At 34.4% G+C, this 19,657-nt stretch overlaps 1 protein-coding gene across 1 annotated transcript in view; it reads left to right on the forward strand.

Moving 5' to 3' along the window:
- speck (GNAT family N-acetyltransferase speck) overlaps nucleotides 1–18,102 on the forward strand; it is a 69,844-nt gene extending 51,742 nt beyond the window's left edge. Inside the window, exons 3-4 of the mRNA XM_017620837.1 lie at nucleotides 1,075–1,227; nucleotides 16,697–18,102. Of these exons, the coding sequence (XP_017476326.1) occupies nucleotides 1,075–1,227; nucleotides 16,697–17,128 (585 nt within the window). The 3' untranslated portion in view covers nucleotides 17,129–18,102. The remainder of the gene's footprint in view (nucleotides 1–1,074; nucleotides 1,228–16,696) is intronic.
- Nucleotides 18,103–19,657: the final 1,555 nt, after the last annotated feature.

Raw genomic sequence — 19,657 nt, forward strand, 5'->3', positions numbered from 1 at the left:
AAATTCAAAGCCGTTTTCCTCGCCCTTTATAATTTTATCCACACCCCTTATTGTCTCCAAGCCTACGTTAGCTGAGAAAACGGCTTTGAATTTTTCCAACACCAATTTGGCAAGAGGTCCCTGCGCTTCTATAAGCCGCATGGGCATGTGTATTGTAAATGCTATAATCACTTTTTTAAAGGTAGAAAAGGCAAAAAAAGGCAACATCAAATGTGTATATATGGAATCAGGGAGAGCTAAATCGTGGACATTCTTAATCGAATATACTCTATCTCTTTAGCAGAAAAAAATTCCATAAATTCCGTAATAAAATCCGTTCCCTGGTTATAACGAATTCGAAATATATACACCTTATTTTGGTTTTAAAAGTTTTTTTTTAGCTCTTAAACTTATAAAATTCGTTGTTTTTATTAAAATTGCGGGAAATGGTAAAACAACCCTAATAAATGTTGAACTTTAAAAAAACCAAGATTTTCATTTTAGCTACTATTAGTATTATTCATGTCATAATTCCTTGGACATACACACACGAAATAATGGCAATTTTTTTCTTGGCCGTTTTCTTAAGAGCTGCATACTGGCCTTTAAAATCAAAACGTGTCAAGACAGATTCTGAGTATACAAAAAAATTATGCTCGACTTTTTAAACTATATATAGAACCGTGGTATATTAAAAAGTTTTTTATACGATTTTTTAGTTACTTATTTGTATTTACTCGTAGTTTATTTTACCGAGCTTGAGCTCAGGTTTACCATTGTTGACTAAGGGCCGGTTACTCAATGTCTGGTTAACACTAATGTCCGGTTAAACATTGTTATCGACGTATTCGATTCCATTCATATAACAGGGAGTCGGTAACGTCGATAAAGGTGTTTAACCAGAGATTAGTGTTAACCAGACATTGAGTAACCGGCCCTTAATAGTTTATGGTAATGATATGATGAAAAGCTTACTGATGTATGAACATAAATGTGTAATTGTCCTAATGAAGCATATTGTAACTATTTTACAATTAGAACACCCAAATCTTAGTAAACAAGCTAATAAAAGTATAATTTAAATTGATTTTCTAGGATGAACCACTTAATTCCTTCCTAAATTTGGGTGATTGTAAAGAACTTGAAGAATACACAATAAAATGTATTAAGGACAACTGCTCGTACAAAGCGGTGCATACCAATGGCGAATTGATTGGAGTTTTCTTGAATGGACTTCTAAAGCGACCCGTAAGTATTATTTAAAGAGAAAAACTAATCATACCACCAGTGTTGCCAGAACTTTTTATGCCGACCAGCTATATTGGCAAAAAAAAACGGCTAAAATGTTTCAACTAAAATTCACATGTTTTATTTGAAGAAATCGCAAGTAGAAAGACTATTAAAATCATACTTTTTTTTAGTTAATAAAGGTTATATGTAGCTATGTAAGCTTTACCCCACTCGTTAAATAAATCACAAAAACAGAGACTGGTAAATTCATTACAAATTATTTTTGTTTAAGAAAAGAAATTTTGGTTGTACGTACATCAAAAGTCATGTTTCTATTACTTTGATATGTATAAACAAGTAATTTTTAGCAAAAAAAACGACTTAAAANTATGTAGCTATGTAAGCTTTACCCCACTCGTTAAATAAATCACAAAAACAGAGACTGGTAAATTCATTACAAATTATTTTTGTTTAAGAAAAGAAATTTTGGTTGTACGTACATCAATAGTCATGTTTCTATTACTTTGATATGTATAAACAAGTAATTTTTAGCAAAAAAAACGACTTAAAAAATATATATGTATATATATTTCATGATCCAATGATTGGATCTAAACCAGATTAGTATGGGACCACTTCTGACTACCTACCTTTCCGATGCAAAAAAAATCGTCGAAATCGGTTGACGTGGTCCAAAGCTATGCGGTAACATACATAAAAAAAAATATTCCAACGAACTGATAACCTCCCCCTTTTTTGGAAGTCGGTTAAAAAGAGATCAATTACAAACTTATGGCGTTTTCTTTTTTATTGAAAATTTTTTCCTTACATTGTAACATTTGCACTAGGTTACTTTTCGTCCTGAAATATGGCTATATTAGTATAGAGTATTTTGCTTAGTCGGAGGGCAATATTTTGAGAAATGAACACGTGAAGCTGTGAAAGGGCTGAAGAAAACAAGCCAACATTATTTCGAGAAAAGATAACGCCATTCATTTATATCGAACAAGCCGGTCGCTTTTTACGTTTTTAATAATTCAACTACATATTTAATTTNTTTTTTCCTTACATTGTAACATTTGCACTAGGTTACTTTTCGTCCTGAAATATGGCTATATTAGTATAGAGTATTTTGCTTAGTCGGAGGGCAATATTTTGAGAAATGAACACGTGAAGCTGTGAAAGGGCTGAAGAAAACAAGCCAACATTATTTCGAGAAAAGATAACGCCATTCATTTATATCGAACAAGCCGGTCGCTTTTTACGTTTTTAATAATTCAACTACATATTTAATTTTATTTTGATGTCCATATATTCGAAACTCCTGTTTTTAATGTCCTACTCACTCTCTCACATGCCTGTCTGGGAGCAATAATAAGCAACAATAAAGCATGTTGGCACCATGATACAATTATTCACAGGTATTGTCTTCCCATAGAGTGCTACGGCTTCACTCATCATAACAATTTTATATTTTACAGCTCTCTTGCACTCCTCCAGATTTTCGGTGACTTGCAGCCTTATGTACGCCAAAAGTTCCAGTCCTGGGAGCAAAGCGAATGGACCAACATCGCTTTGGGAAGGAGCACCGTACCATTGTTGACGTTACCGACACAATGTCGTGTGCGTGGAGTCTGTGATGTACTAGGTAACGATGATTAACTGGGGATGAAGTATCGAGATGGTGATCGCCAATCGTGGTTATTGGACGATGCCGGGATGCTCTGGAACCTTTTCTGTTGACACCGTATATAAATCCATAGCCACGGTCTATACAACACGCATTTATTCGAACACATTCTTCTGCACGTAATATTGGAGTTCTCAAAAGTCGTTTTCNTAGCCACGGTCTATACAACACGCATTTAATCGAACACATTCTTCCGCACGTAATATTGGAGTTCTCAAAAGTCGTTTTCAGTGTTTATTAGTAACCTTGCTGTACAAACTATGAAAGGTTGTGAAAATAATTAATAAATGACTGACTGAATTTGACTATGAAGAAGTTGAAGAAAACGATAGCGAAGTATGTAGATTGTGAAGTAGAATAATTTGCACCAACAGAAATTTATTTGAAAAAGAAGCACAAATAATTGGATACGAAATTGCGAATAAAATTACCCCTATTTAATTCAGTGCATTGGGGTATAGTCGNGGGTATGCAGTTACAGTTGCATGGCTATACTCAATCCCGACTCTTGCGTCCTCGTTCGCGCACTCTGGGCAACGTGAGCAACCCATGTGCGAGATGCGGTAACCAATCCGAGTGGAGCCTTGGGTCACGGCAGAGAGAGGGAGCTTCGGTGGGGCCACTCCGACTTATTCGGTTTAAGGGCTCACTGAAGTCTGCAGCGTCTGTTCACCAGTAGGTGCGGCTGCAAGCGGGTGTCTTGATTGGAGCAAGTGGCTCGCTATATAAACGTGTATTTGGTTGCGAAACTAACCCCATCCCAGCAATGGGTTGTACGCTGGGCTTGGGACCCGCCACGTAAAAACCACTTCCAGTGAAGAAGCAAGGCAAAGCCTCGGATGAGACCCCCCTTATGATGACGACCACGGCAAACGTTTAAAGGACTACGATTTGAGGGCATGCACCTGGAATGTCCGGACCCTTAATAGGGAAGGTGCCTCTGCCCGGCTGGTTGATGTCCTCGTAAGGACAAAAGCTGACATCACCACCATCCAAGAAATGCGTTGGACAGGGCAAGGCAAGCAATGTCTGGGGCCTTGCGACGTCTACTATAGCTGCCATGTAAAGGAGCGCAAATTCGGAGTTGGATTTGAGGTGGGAGGGAGACTCCGTCGCCGAGTACTGTCGTTCACCCCGGTAGGTGAACGTCTAGCCACAATCCGCATCAAAGCGAGATTCTTCAACATCTCGCTCATTTGCGCCCATGCCCCGACGGAGGAGAAGGATGAGGCATCCAAGGATCTCTTCTATGAGCGCTTGGAGCGCACGTACCAGCGCTGCTCCCGTCATGATATCAAAATTGTGCTTGGCGACTACAATGCCAGGGTGGGCAAGGAAGGGATCTTTGGAACCACCGTCGGAAAATTCAGCCTCCACGACGAAACGTCCGACAACGGATTCAGGCTGATCGACTTCGCCGGGGCCTGAAACATGGTAGTATGCAGTACTAGGTTCAAGCATAAAAAGATCCATCAAGCTACGTGGCTGTCTCCGGATCGAAAAACGAGAAACCAAATCGATCATGTTGATAGACGGAAGGCACGCTTCCACTGTTTTAGACGTACGCACACTTCCGAGGCCCAAACATCGACTCGGACCACTATATTGTTGCAGACAAGATACGCACCCGCCTCTGTGCAGCAAAAAATGTGCGCCGAAATATGCAAGGAAAGCTTATCGTCGAAAAGCTGCAAAACCAAAAGACAGCCAGCGCTTTCACTACTCGACTCTCACACCTGCTCTCAGAGTGCACTCTTCAACAAACCGACATATGCGAGCAGTGGAACCACATTTCCCGCTCATTAAGTACCGCCGCCGAAGAAGAAGTCGGATTTCAGCGAGCCCGAACGAACAACTGGTACGATGAGGAGTGTAAGGAAGCTGCAGAGAAAAAAGATGCCGCCTACAGGGCCACGCTGCGATCGGGCGCAACTCGCGCTATGTGGGACCGCTATAGGGATATGAAGAGGGAAGCGAGACGTATTTGCCGCAATAAGAAGAGAGAGGCCGAAATACGTGAGTGCGAAGAGCTTGAAATGCTGGCCGACAGGAAGAATGCCCGAAAATTTTACCAGAGAGTTAGGCGACTTACGGAAGGTTTAAAGACCGGGGCGTACTCCTGTAAGAACAATAATGGCGAACTAGTAACTGATGTCCAGACTATTTTTATTTAGTTTATTTAGTGTTTATTACTCTTTATGAAAATATAGCTGATTACTCAACAAATACCATATAAGTCTTAATTTCAGACTTTGTGAAAAAATATTATGAAAATTCTGCAAAATTTCACCAAAATGTTTAACTTTTAATCAGCGTCTTTACAAATTGGAATGTTTGCAGTTTTGTTGACCATTAAAATTTAGTATAATATGGTGAAAATTTTAAGGAGCTAGAATTACCGTTAATTTTTGTATTTTTTTATATGGAAAATTGCGGAGCACCGTCAACAAAAAATTGCCAAAAATCAACGGTAGTGCCATATACAAAAAATTTAAATTAAAAAAACGCAAAATTTTAATAATTTTTGCATAAAATATCTAACTTGGATTTAAATGGTGTTTGTAAGTAATCCGCTATACTTTCATACAAAAATAATAAGCTAAAATGTCACGTCCCAGTTCATATTTGAGTCACTGTATATTCACATAAAATAAAAATCATTGAAATCGGCCCAGTATTTTAAGACTTTTGGGATTAGAGAAAATTCTCCCCGACATGAAAATTTTCTTAGAGATAAGGCTAGCAGTTTCTAATAGATTTTGGGGCGCCAAATTTGTAAAAATGGAAACTTATGGGTGAGGCTTCCTCAAGTGGGCCCCGAATTTACCAAGATTCATATTGTCCAATGATATTCAGGCAGCGCCGAGTTTTGTAGTCGAAAAGTACACAATGTAAATTTTGTTGCAAAATGCCAAATAGTTTTTTTAATCAACAATTGAAAATTTTTGCAGTGTTTTGGAAATGTTTATTTTTTTTGAAAGTAAGTATCCGAATGAAAAAATTTTTTGGGTGCGGATTTAAAAAACATTAAACTATACAATAAAATTATTTCCGTTACAAAAGTTTTTTTTTTGCTTTTCAATAATTTTTTATGAAAAATTGAACATTTAAACAATTTCAAAAATGCGTGCATTTCGATAAAGTTTGGTCGGAATGAATTTTTATTTGCCAGCATGCGCGCCCAACTCCCGCGCGCATGCGCAACTCGAGCATGAAAAAAAGAAGTGGAACATTCAAACGTGCTTTCTTTCTTGCGCAAAAAGTCAACGCGGTCGCGATCCAGCCGCGAGGGTCGGGCGCGCACGCTGGCAAATAAAAATTCATTCCGACCAAACTATATCGAAATGCACGCCTTTTTTCATAGATAAATGCAGAAATGTTTATTTCATAAGTTGTTGTTAAAAATTTTCGTCCACGAGGCGCAGAAATTGTGTAAATGTTCAATTGTTCATAAAAAAAATTATTAAAATGCAAAAAAAAAATATTTTTGTAACGCGAATAATTTTATTGTATAGTTTAATGGTTTTTGAGTCTGCACCCAAAAATTTTTTCATTTACTCTCAAAGAAAAATGAAAATTTCCACGGCAAAAATTTTCAATTGTTGATTAAAAAAAAAACTATTTGGAATTTCGCAACAAAATTTACACAGTGTACTTTTCGACTACAAAACTCGGTGCTGTCTTAATATCACTTGAGGAAGCCTTACCCTTATATGTACATATATTTGAATTTTAATAAAAATGGGGCAAATAGCGAAATCGGCTAAAAACGGCTAACTTGTTTTTGCAAACCGGCTAGCAAATCGGCTGCCGGCTAAATCGAATTTTCTCCAGCTATTTGCTATCGCAACCGGCTAAATCTAGCCGGAAAACGACTAAACTGGCAACACTGCATACCACCTGCTTATCTACATACATATACATATGTACATATAAATGCCGTTAATTTAGTGCATACATATTCGACATGTTCTCTGTGAGTGTGACGCTGTCGCTGCACAGTGGCTCAATACTGGAATTTATTATTCATAATTCACTGGAGCTTTAATTTTTCAACCAATTTAATTAATTTTTTTTTTTTGACTGAAAGCTTATAAATCTAGCAAATAGTTGAGCCCGAGTTTTGGATTTTTAGTGCAAAGTGCAGAAAAAGTAGCCATTCAAAAAAATCGATTCTCCTATTCTAGTTAGTAAATGTTACATACTAAAAACTAGTTGGCAACAATTTTAGGGTCCCCCAAGACGAAAAAAAATGTACGAGAAAAATTTTAAATTTTATTTACAAAATTCCCCAAAATTAAAAAAAAGGTTTTTAGACAAATTTTGAGTATGCAGTTTTATATATCATTAAGCTTTAGCCTAAAAAAGTGGAAGTTGTATGTGGCTAACTTTTTTCGCTAGCTTTCGAGCACATCTGTTAATTTGGAAATGAAAACATTTTTTATTGATCGACTTCCAAAAAAGGAGGAGGTTATCAGTTCATCGGAATATTTTTTTTTTATGTATGTTACCGCATAACCAAGTCAACCGATTTCGATAATTCTTTTTGCATCGAAAAGGTAGTGTCTCGGAGGTGGTACCATACTAATCTGGTTTAGATCCAATCATTGGTTCATGAAAAAATTGATATGAGAATTGAAGTTGGCTTTGTTTTTTGCTTAAAAATTACTTGTATTATCGAAAATCAACGGCTAAAAGAGCCACTTGCAACTTGCACTATATTGTACTAAAATTTAGTGATCTATAAAACTGCATACCTAAAATTTTTTTATAAACCAAAAAAAAATTAATTTTGTTGAACATTTTTTATATCATTTAAAATTGTTTATGTTATCGATCCGGAGGAACCCTAAAATTGTTTTCAACTAGTTTTTATTATGTAACTTTTGTTAACTGGAACAGGAGAATCGATTGTTTTTCTTCAAAATTGATAATTTTCCTGCACTTTGCACTAAAAAAGTTTAATATAATCCAATAAAAATTTAAAAATCAGGCTCAACTGGTCTCTTGCAAATTTAATAAGCTGTCATAAAAAAAATAATAATCAAATTGAGTGAAAAATTAAGGCTGCAGAAAATTATGAACACTAAATGCCAGTTTTGAACAACTGTGCGCTGAGTGCAGACAAGTTCACATATGGCCCATAAAAGTAATAATACATAATAATAGTTGCGTTCCCTAACTCGAAAGCGTTCCCGTACTCGGTTCTCTGGCTTCTTTTGCCTTTTGACAGTTTTACAGGTTTTAACCCAGAAAAGTTGGGGAACGCAACTAATACTAGTTTGAATGTCACTTGACATTGCATCATATGAAATTAAACTATACGAATTCATATAAGATGGTGTTACTAGAACAGCTGATTTTAAATTTTTGTATCTACACTAGTACGGCAGAATGTGAGCCAATACAAAATGGCGTGACTCTAGGATGTCAACAAAATTAAATGACGAAAATTGTCTCCTATTTTCTTTCATTTTGATATTCTATTTTTCCAAAAATCACGGCATTTTTACTGAAGTGCGCTTGCTACCGCCTTAAATGAATACGCCTTGTAATTAGACTTACTAATATGGTAAAATATTCATATTATACAAACGGTGAAAGAAAAGGATCAGTCCAACGCAACGTTGAAAACGTTATATTATTAAGAGCACATTCAAGTTAAAGGCTGCAAATTAAATATTCGTTTTGTTTATATTGAAACTAATTTAATAATTCAATACAAATACAATATATTAATATTAATAAACATAGAAGCAGACCCACATCAACTTCAGTCATACATATGTGCCATTAGCTCATAAATATATGCCATGGCGAGTATCTTATATGAGTTTACATTTGACCAGCGCCACCTGTAACTACTTCAGAAATTTGTATAATTTTAATATTAGCTCAAGTCCACGCATTAGTATTCATATTTGTGTTCAGTTTCATGATCGCGCTCGTCTTCGCGTTCTCTTCGTCCTCGGAATTGTGTATAAGTTAGCTATACAACCCTGTTCAAAGTATTTCAAATCACACCCTCTTTGGTGTGACGCCCTTATGGTGATGCATATGTATGTACATATTCCAATTTTCTAATTGCCTTCATTTAAGTTGAGCTTGATTTTTTAAACAGGTGGCAACTCTCCTACATACAATTAAGAAATAAAGCCTTTTCAAAACCATTTCGATCAATACCCGTATTGTAATAATTGATTTAACTTATTAAATAATTTGAAGTTAATTTCCTATCAGGTGGCAACTTTTTTCGAAAAAATTAAACGTTATTGCACGTTATTGAGCGTTACAGATCTTGTGATATGACAAAAAAGTTTTCACGTGTTATGCGTACATATGTCCATAAGGGTGCGCCTTATTTTTAAAATTGGACCCACAAACAAGACTGGCCCTCGACAGGTTCATTTGGTCATAAAAATCTTAGAAAAATTTAGAAAACGATTAACTTCCAAGCCTTACGAGGTATGAAAATGACGTAGCCATATTGGAGATCAGCGCACAAAACAGTGTCACTAGAAACAAATAAGCTTTTTAACTGAATTATGGGCCCCTTTTCCTCTTTTATGTAAACTTCAATGAATTAGTGTATGTAAGTTCTCTTGAACCACGTCTTTCCGTGATCCGATTTTGAAAACTCTTCGCAGAGCAAGTTTTTATGACCAAACGAACTTATCTAGGGGGAGTCTTGATTTGTAGCTTACAAAAAAAATTTATCCATACAAATAAGGCGCCCATTTACTTAGCACATTCTCAATACATTTTCATTGGAGATAGGGCGATCTTCAACCAAATTCTGAGATGGGCGTTTTTCAATAAAATATTGAAATAAAGCGTTCTTCAATCAAATTCTGAAGTAGGGTGTTCTTGAAAACTTTTCTGAGATATGGCGTTTTCGAACTGGCTGCCGAGATAAGTCGATCTTCCACTCAGCCATCGATATACCTATGTACAGCGCACTTATTTTTTTGAATTACGATGTGGTAAGCATTATTTCGATTAACTAATGATCCAGTCATAAAAACGTAAACAATTTACGACATATTTTAAGCATGAATTTCAATCCTCGTACTCTTAATATGCAGGGCTTGCTTTAAATATTAGAGAAAATTTTCGCAGGCGGCACAGTCGAGTTCGTTTGATATTTCGTCCAATATTTTTGTTAAATCCGTTTTGAAATTATTCAAGGTAATGTTATTAATATTACCTAGTTTGCTTGGAATACAGCCCCAAACTCTCTAATCCGATGGGCTTAAGTATAAACAAGATTGGGGCCATTTTTCTGCTTAGATAAAACCTGGAAAAAAACTTCCTTTTCACCAACTTTTCGAAGTTCTCGCTTTACTTGTCCTGTTGAAAACAAAATATTCCGTTTCCAGACATTTGCACTACATTATGGATCAGATGGCCTATAAATACAATGTTAAGATAATATTCGCACTTTCTGAGATTTTACGAATCGCGCCCAACCCCTTCGCGAGAAAAACTTTTTGGAACCATTTAATACTTTTCTTAGCTCTGAAGATATAGGACATTTTAGCTACGTAATTTTTATTATTTTTGGGATTATGCTGTAATTGGAAAATAATCTCGTCGAAAAAGATAATTTCTGTTTCTGTGTCCCTCGGTAGTAGCTTTTTGCTTCTTTCCTTTCTATTTTTGCATTGCAACCCGTTAAGACTACGAATTCTTTTTTTTCTTATAAGTCTTTGGATAAAGGTTTAACCTGAGTAACTACTCCACGAACTGTGAACTAATTTAAGGTTGTTACACAGCATTCTTATCGAAAGAAAGCAATTTTTCTGAATATGCTCACACACAGAATTTTTCGTCCTTTTTGTTGGGACTTATACAAGTTTTCGTCCACGTTTTTCCTTATTTTCAGAGTACTGGCTACAAAAAATTTTGCTGCAGTACCCTGAATAAATATTTTGTCCATGCTATCTTTTATTAAGAATTTAAAGGGATCTCAAGTTTTCTTGACTTGCCAAAAGTAGTTCTGAAATAAGTCACTTGTCACGTCCATGCTCCTCAATCACTTTTTATCGATTTAAATTTAAAATAAATAATTCCTAAAAGTTTCCAATTAGTGGACGAAATAACCCTAAAAATTAAATTATGTGGCTAAATATTCCTGAGGAAATACTTAAGGTTTTTTAGTTGCGACAGTTATTTTTTTAAACGCTGTGCATAAAAATTTTCATTAAACGAAATTTCAATTATAATACCCTTAAAAAATTAAAAGATAAATAAAAATGTAAATAAAAATCACACCAAATTATAAATTTCTATATATGGCTCATTCCACGGTGACGGGTGTGACATTTCAACTCACATTTTAAGGGTTAATTCTTAAACTGTAATACAAAATTCTTTAAAACGAGTATTTTGTAATAGGTTTCCGAGATATACACAATGCCTGGAATAAAAATTCCAAAAACAATTTAATCCGAACGAGTTATCTGAATTTTAGTCACTGTGACGGGTGTGACGAGTACGCAAACCAAATTAACTACTCCTTACTTGCATCATAGTTTTTCTGCTAATTATGTCTTCTGCTTATGGTTTTAAATAGTTCGTTGTATAGTTAAATAAACATTCTCAACATTGCCGCTATTGGCAATTATAGATTATATGTTCCAAATTCAACTGTGACGGGTGTGACTTGACTTTGTGACGGGTGTGACAAGTTGAGCATGAATACATAAATACACATTATTAGACAACTAAGCTAACTTTATTTCTCAAAAAATCGGATTTTACGAACACATACAAGATTCTGCCACCTAAAGACGGGATAATCCTTGATCGGACTCTTCTTCTCCATTGTATGCCTTAGTAATTGTAAAGTACCTTATTTTTAAATAGTATGAGGCTATTACCTGTCAAACCGAGGCCGTTACCTGAAAAAACCGTTTCAGATACTTTTTTTGCCCTGACAAGCCTGCTTAAGCTTATGTTTTCCCATCGCTCGAGCAACATATCTTTATGATTAGCTTTATCATCGCTGATCACAAACAGATATATGACACATTTCAGATTAGCTGATAAGTAACGGTAGCAGTCCCTGGCCGAATTTATTGAAGTTTGTCAAACTTTAAATTGTGACGGGTGAGACATATGACGGGCGTGACCAACATAATCGGTTCTTTTTTCGAAAATAAAAGCATATAAATACTTAAAAGCAAATCGCACATATTTCCCTGTGTCATAGCGTTACTTTCGTCAGCTTTTTTACACTGTCCAAGATGTGTTTTCCTTCAAAAAAATAACTATTTTGTGTATCTTGTGACGGGCGTGACATTAAAATATGCTTTGCTTCAATATTTAATAAAATATTTAGTACTTGCCCGAAAAATTTGAAAATTACGCCGTTACAATGCTAACGAATTTGTCTCCACTGACGGTTTAAACAATGCAAAAAAGGTAATAGACTACGAAAATCAGTCTTGTAAATTTTGAAAAAAATTAACCTCTCATATGGGTTTGTAAATGGTACAACCTAAAGTAAAAAAATATCTGATTTTGAGACAAAATTTCAGAATTTTGGCTTTCAGTCTTGAAAGTTAGATTTATTTACTCTTACTTTCTAGAAATAATACAGTCATATTCTTAGTTTATTTTCGTTTCATTCGGTATCGATTACCGTGGAATGAGCCATATCGAGGGGCTTATATTCAATACCCCCTATCTACCTACTTTGTGATGTTAGAACCCATCTGGGACGTACCTGTCATCACTGATGTTAGTTCTGATTTTTGTTTGGTCATAGTAAATTCGTATGTCAAGCGTTATACAAGGTCAGCAGCAGCGTTACCAGCTTGACGTTTTTAATATCATTTGGACGTTTTTTGCATCCTGTTGACGTTTTTTGTGTAAAAAATTACTTTTTTAACTTCGCAGTAATTTTTCTCTGTTACTAGATCTTGTAAGTAGAACTGATTTTTCTTAATAAATCTTTCCAAGCTTTGTGTTTTGCAGCAGCTGCTTTAAAAGATATTTATTCTTTGGACACAGATGACTTAAATATGATGCATACCAAGCGTACGCGCATTTTTTGGATTCTTGGACTAAGGATCCCGTGTCAAGCGCTGCTTGTGTAAACACTTGAGGTTACGAGGCTTATTGTAATGTTTGTAATTGCACATTAAAAGCCAAATCAAGAAGAGCTGATCTCTTGCAACACGCACGCTAGCAAAAGCATCAAAAAAGCTGTAGCAACATAAAAAGTCAGAAAAAAGTAGTCGACCTTTTTAACCCTAGAATACTAACTTTATTTTTTATTCCTTTAATACTAACTTTCGCCTGTGAGGCTACTTTGAAAAAAAGTACAAATTCTGTCTTTCTAAAACCTTCAATTTGTTTAAAAAAAGGGCTTAAACATATTTCATATGTTTTTAAAGTAAAAAAATAAAATAATTTAATAATTTTTTTAATATTAATAGGAATAATTCGTATTGAAAATAACACATATTTTATAATCTTTTTGAAAGGGGTCATTTTAAAAAATCAAAAAAAAAAAACATTTAAAAACGAACGCACTCAAACAATCCATAAATTATCTTAAAGGTATTCGTATTTACTTTCACACTTAAAAGGAATTAGTTGTTTATCTTTTCTATTGTGACCTGTACTTAAAAATGAAATCGAAATGAATCGATGAACAATTTTTGCACAAAGTTTGAAATGTGGATTTATATTTTGTTTATTATATAATGAGCTTGGATTTTATGGAAAAATAATCAAAATGGTGATGAATTAATCAGCTGATCACAATGTATGTACAAAATTATTTTTATATTAACGATCTCAAACCAGTTTACAATGAATTTTAAATGTGCTCTGTGAAAATTACATTTAAATATACCTTACGTACATATGTACCTTTGTATACAATAAAATTTAATAATAACAATTTTTTGTACATTCATTTGAATAAGACGTTTTTGGGTAGGAAAGGACGTTTTTTTCAGACCAAGAGGGACGTTTTCTCATGCCGAAGACCTGGCAACACTGGTCAGCGGTAACATCACCGATGACAGTTAAGTATTATGCAGCGTTTTTGCTGCATTTAAAATGCAACATTTAGCACTTTCGAACATATGTTTTCGAAGAGCGTTCATGCTATAGCATTTAGCAAATGTACATTTACGCGAGTTCGAAATCGTATGCTTTTGACAAACAGCCGTGTTCCAGTCTCTTATTTAGATGCGTATATATTACGATCAATTCTCACGCAGAAGATAATGTGCAAAAACCCTACTGAAAAGGAAAAAATAAATTTTAAACCAAAAATTCAATACAAAAACTTGAATTGTTTTAACCATAACCGAACATTTGTTTGTGTATATATTCATTTGTCGGTGCTGTCAATTAAAATTTCCTCACTTAATTAGGAAACAAACCAAACAGAGTTAATCAGAAATTGATCCAGATTTCTATCAGCATCACATCGATGTTGAATTTGCTTAACTTTTCTTTATCCAAATATGTAATGTAAAATAAAAGAAATCTCGATCGGCTATCACTGAAACGCAGCTAGCAACTGTATACTCGAAAAAGCAATGTTGCCACTTTTTCTCTTTAAACCATGTTCGAGTCGTGGAAATTTTGGAAGATCACAGGGTTGCTTTTAGCATTTAGATTCTTAATGCAAAAATGGAGTTGCATTTAGTTGCATTTAGGTGACGAAGTTTGTATGGATAAATGTACATTTAGAGCAGCATTTAGAGCTAAATGCGGTAAATGTGCTTTTACGCGTAGGAAAAACAGCCCATTAGGTAGATTATTATATCAGAATCTCATTTTTGTGAAAAGTGCAGATATAGGGTATTGAATATAAGCCCTCGATACGTACATATGTATGCATGGGCGTAGCCAGGTAGGGCCAGGGGGGTGCTGAGACCCCCCCCCCCCCTAACTTTCAAATTTTCCTTATATATATATAAAATAGTACCCTGAAATGCCAGCTTAATAGGGTCGAGCCCCCTCCCCTAAATTTCATTCTGGCTACGCCAATGTATGTATGTAAGTATGTACAGTGTCGCATTGTATTATTTTTACTACAACAAAAAACATAAAAATAAAATCTGTAAACTGTTTTCTTTTCTAAAACAAATGTTGCCTTCTCATTGCCCTCTTCTTTGTGCACAGAGGGCACTGACAAGGCACCATTTCTAAGTTTTTAAATGTAGAAATCTTTTCTGCTTTATGTTTAATCAGCTGAATTATCTGACCCGGCGTTACGTTATTAAAATTTCTATTGAAAAAGTTTTGTTAATATTGCTCTTGAGAAAATTTTTAACGGGAAGAAAACATGCATTTTATGTCGAACGTACTTTTTATTTTGACATCAGTGCCACCAGCGGCTCAATTTTTTGCAAATATATGTCTTATTACGTTTCAACTAAACGTACCAAAAGTGAAACAAATCAGAGCATAAATATGGTTTTTCAAAATATCCCGCCCATGGCGCGACCTAACGAGACCATGCAAATCGGTCTATAAATAAGTAAGATATTGGACCAGTGAGCGGACTTCTACCACATTGTGGTAGATCTGCCACTTTTTGAGCATCAACCACACAAGATCTAAAATCTACCACATATTCGCGTTTTTGAGTATGTACCTAGTTTTATTTTTGCTCGACATAATTTTCTTAATTTTAAGAGCAAACATTGTCCAACACTAAACACTATATGGTAACAAGAATGATATATGTAATACAAGATTCCGCATTCCCGGTGACGATCAAATTTCTCAAGTAAAAGTAAACAAAGCCGAATAGGAGGATAAAATAAAGTGTAAAATAGTAAATTGTCTCAATAATAAATTTTTCGATAGGGAACATGGTTTTATTATGTTAAAATATATGGTTTATAAAAACAATTAATAATGTTAGAACACGGCGATTTTTGTGAAAGTGCTAGCAAATTTCAGTGCATCTAAAGTTTCTGAGGCGTTGTTTACTTTTACTTGAGAATTGTTAAAATCGGCTAATCCCAAGTAACGGTTTCTGTAACATGTCAGATTTGTTCGCTATATCCTGATGTGATAAAAAGAAAAGCTGGCAGCACTCCGCAAGGTTGCTAAATATGTTCGAAAAATATTTTGATATGGAAGTAATTGCTTTACACTGTCAAGGAAAAAATTGCCAAAACTCAACGCAATTTTTAGCAACTTCAATCTTGCACTTTATTATACTAAAATTAATTTTTTTTTTAGAGTTTTATTAAAAAGTTTGCAATTTAAGGGAAACTTTACAGAACTGTTTTAATTTTTGTACAAAGTTTTATCCAAAACCAGAGATCTACCACATTTTTTTGAAATCTCCATATTTTTTTCCAGATTCTACCACACTGAATTTTTTTGAAGTCCGATCACTGTATTGGACTTTTAATTTTTTTTACGCTGTGGACTTTTTTTCTGGAAACAACCATATTTTAAGAGTTCTAATTTTTTTACAACGATATGTCTAAAATTTTTTCTTGCCGAACACCGGGCATTTTGTGTTGTACCGGGACCGGGAAATACATAAGGGATACAATTTGTTTGTTTTGTTTTGCAAATTGGTATGAAATTTGACATCTAAAGGTTCTTTGGCAAAACTGAAATCAGTTTTCACAAATTCAAAGTGGCAGATCCAATAAGGATCCATCCATGTGCTTATATGTATATACATATGCATCCACAGTTATTTATATTTCAACCGTATTAAACATTGCCTATTAGATTAAGTTTTATATTTACATACATAAAACAGAAAAACTTATTTTTCATTTTATTTTTTTTTTTTAGCCGCCAGATGAAGTTCCGGAAAAGTCAGCTGATTCCTGCCAACATCCGAAATTCAAGAAGATTTTATCCCTCTTTGAAAGGATTGAGGAAAATTTCAATATTTTCGACTTTTACCCAAACATCGATACCATACTCGACGGTAAAATACTTTCGGTAAATACTGAATATCGTGGTATGGGCATAGCTGGTCGCCTGACAGAACGAACTCTTGAGTACATGCGGGAGCACAACATTCCGATTATGCATGTATTGTGCTCCAGTCACTATTCGGCACGCGTAATGGAAAAATTGGGCTTCCATGAAGTCTACAAACTTAACTATGCCGACTATAAAGTCCACGGGGAGGTGGTGTTCGTACCAGCTGAGCCCCACGTTGCCGCACGTATTTTGGTGAAAGAGCTTGAAGACGTCAAATGCAAAAATGCTCAATAAATACAAAAATGGTATTACATACATACATACATACATACATACATACATACATATGTATGACGGTAAATGTAACTGTGTCAATTGGTTGTAAAGCAGTAAAAATTGTGAATAATGAATTTTTAGTTATTAATATAAGCACTAACTTGGTGAGGGTTTAATTTAAATAAATAAAAGTACAATAAAAAATGTTACTAACCACAAACGTCTTATTCGTTAAGCAGAATAGCAAACCGGCTTTTAAATGTCGAAAGTCAAGTGATGCATTCCAGTTTAGGATTGTCTAAATGCATTGTTTACTTCGGCTTGTTTTAAAAAGCCAGAAAAATTATAGTATATCAGCTTTTTCAATAATTTATATAAATTAATTATTAGTTAATATACCTAATTCGTGTGCGTTTGTTCAATTTTGTGTAAAAATGTATTTATGCTTGGATGTAAATCATATGGCTTGTTTATAATTGTATTACAAATCTTATTTAATTTAGCACATTCGGTTTCTGGCGGATTTGAAGCGTAAAATTTTTTGATTATGTATAGTATCTATGTGTGTCGTGTTGTAGGCAGCCCAGTTGGAAAATAGCACACTGATGATAAATTCGTCATGACACACTGTCTTCTGTGGCTGATGAAGAGACCAGACAAAATGTTGACTTACTTCAAACTGTCAACGAGCATGCGGAATGCGAAGGTTTTCGATGTCATGTATGCGGAGCTTAAAGACATTATTTGTCGATTTCCAACTGGTAGGAAAGCAAGATTAACTATGTAGGTATATACTTGTAGATATATGTGCATATGTACATACACAGGTGTATTTTTACAGGCGTTTTCAAACTGTAGCTAATTTACTTAATTATCCTTTTGGTGCGAAGCATCGGCTGTTTTTTTTTTTCTGCAATTTGTCTGATTGAATTTTTCGTTCATTACGCTTTCCCTCTGCACTTCACAGACACTTTCTCATGGCTCAAAAGAAATATAATAAAATTAGGAAGCGCCTCACGGAATTCGAACCCGGCACCTTCTGGACGCTAATAAATAGAGGCACATTCCTCTGCACGCTCAGCCACTGCCGACTACGGATGCATGCTTTCAAATGTTTAGCTTGAGAAAATGAAATACAATTATTATTGCTTTCAAATGACATCATCTATTTCGAACGTTTTCCGGATATGAAAATTGATGATAACTATAGGAGTTTTTTGTATGGAAACGGAAAATTGAACTGAAATGCACTGTCGGCACGTTTCTTACGTTTTTTTGGCTGGCAAAAATACGGCCTTGTGTGTATGTACCGGACGTGCAGATTTTTTGAGCAGTGTGGCTAAGGAGTTAATCAATATTTACTCAAACTTGATATAAACCAGAAAATTTATTTTCATAAAATTTTAGGAAAATGGGCGTGGCACCGTCCACTTATATCATATATCTATCTCAAAACTCAAAAACTACTTGACCGATCTCGACCAAATTTGATATATGTACACATTGAGCATAGCCATATTATTACATATTTTACATATGTACATACTTCAAGAGTTCTACATTTTTTTACAACGAGATGTGTAAACTTTTTTCTTGCAAAAAACCAAAATAGCCAATAATATGAAGTGACAATGTATTTTTTTTTATATTTTATGTTTTTGAGAATTGAACTTGATTAAACTGTGATTCTATTTATCAACTTGGTATAATTTTATAGATGCCCCAAATGGCTAAAGCTGAAAAATATATTGACCGCATGAAGTGATTGAACGTTTCTATTGACGTGGTGTATCGCATACAAACAGATGAAAAACTGAGACACAAAATTAAAATGATTTTAGTTATTTACTCATAATTCATCTGGTTTACGATAAAGAGAAGTCGTGAAATATTTTTTGGGTATGTTTTATTTAAAAATCCAGTGATAGAGCTCATCGGTTATTTGAGTACTGGTTTTACTTAGGAAACTTAGCAAAAATGTTAGTCCAATTATAACCGGCGTATTTTTTTAATAATGTTCAAGACACCTTTTTAATCTTTTTGTTGAATGAAGAAAGAAAAGTGCAAGTTTTTAAGTATATATTTGGTTTTTATTATAAAGAATGTAAAGAACTGAGGATGTGTAAGCAATTACTTAATTAAATACACACATATGTATGTACATATACAATTTTAAAACAATTCTTAAATAAATATGTAAATAAAATGTATACAGAAACTAGTTTTAAACAATAGTATACATTTGATTTTTTCATTACTTGGTGCTTAGTAGAGTCCAACCGATTAATCGGCTGATGAGGTAATGTTATTTAGTTATTTGATTATGTTTTATAAAGTTATGTTTATTATAAAAGTTCATAAAAGCATTTGTTCTTGAAATGAATTTATATTCAGGATTTAATCGGCCGAAGAAACGGCAGATTCTTTGCCGATTAAATCCTGAATATAAGTTCGGTTCAAGAACAAATGCTTTTATAAACGTATATAATAATAAAAGAAAAACATAAACAAATAACTAAATAACATTATCTCATTCAAGAATCGGCC

The sequence above is a fragment of the Rhagoletis zephyria genome, unplaced genomic scaffold, assembly GCF_001687245.7.
Source record: "Rhagoletis zephyria isolate East Lansing unplaced genomic scaffold, Rhagoletis_zephyria_1.1 Rzeph_scaffold_02264, whole genome shotgun sequence".
NCBI lineage: Eukaryota > Metazoa > Arthropoda > Insecta > Diptera > Tephritidae > Rhagoletis > Rhagoletis zephyria.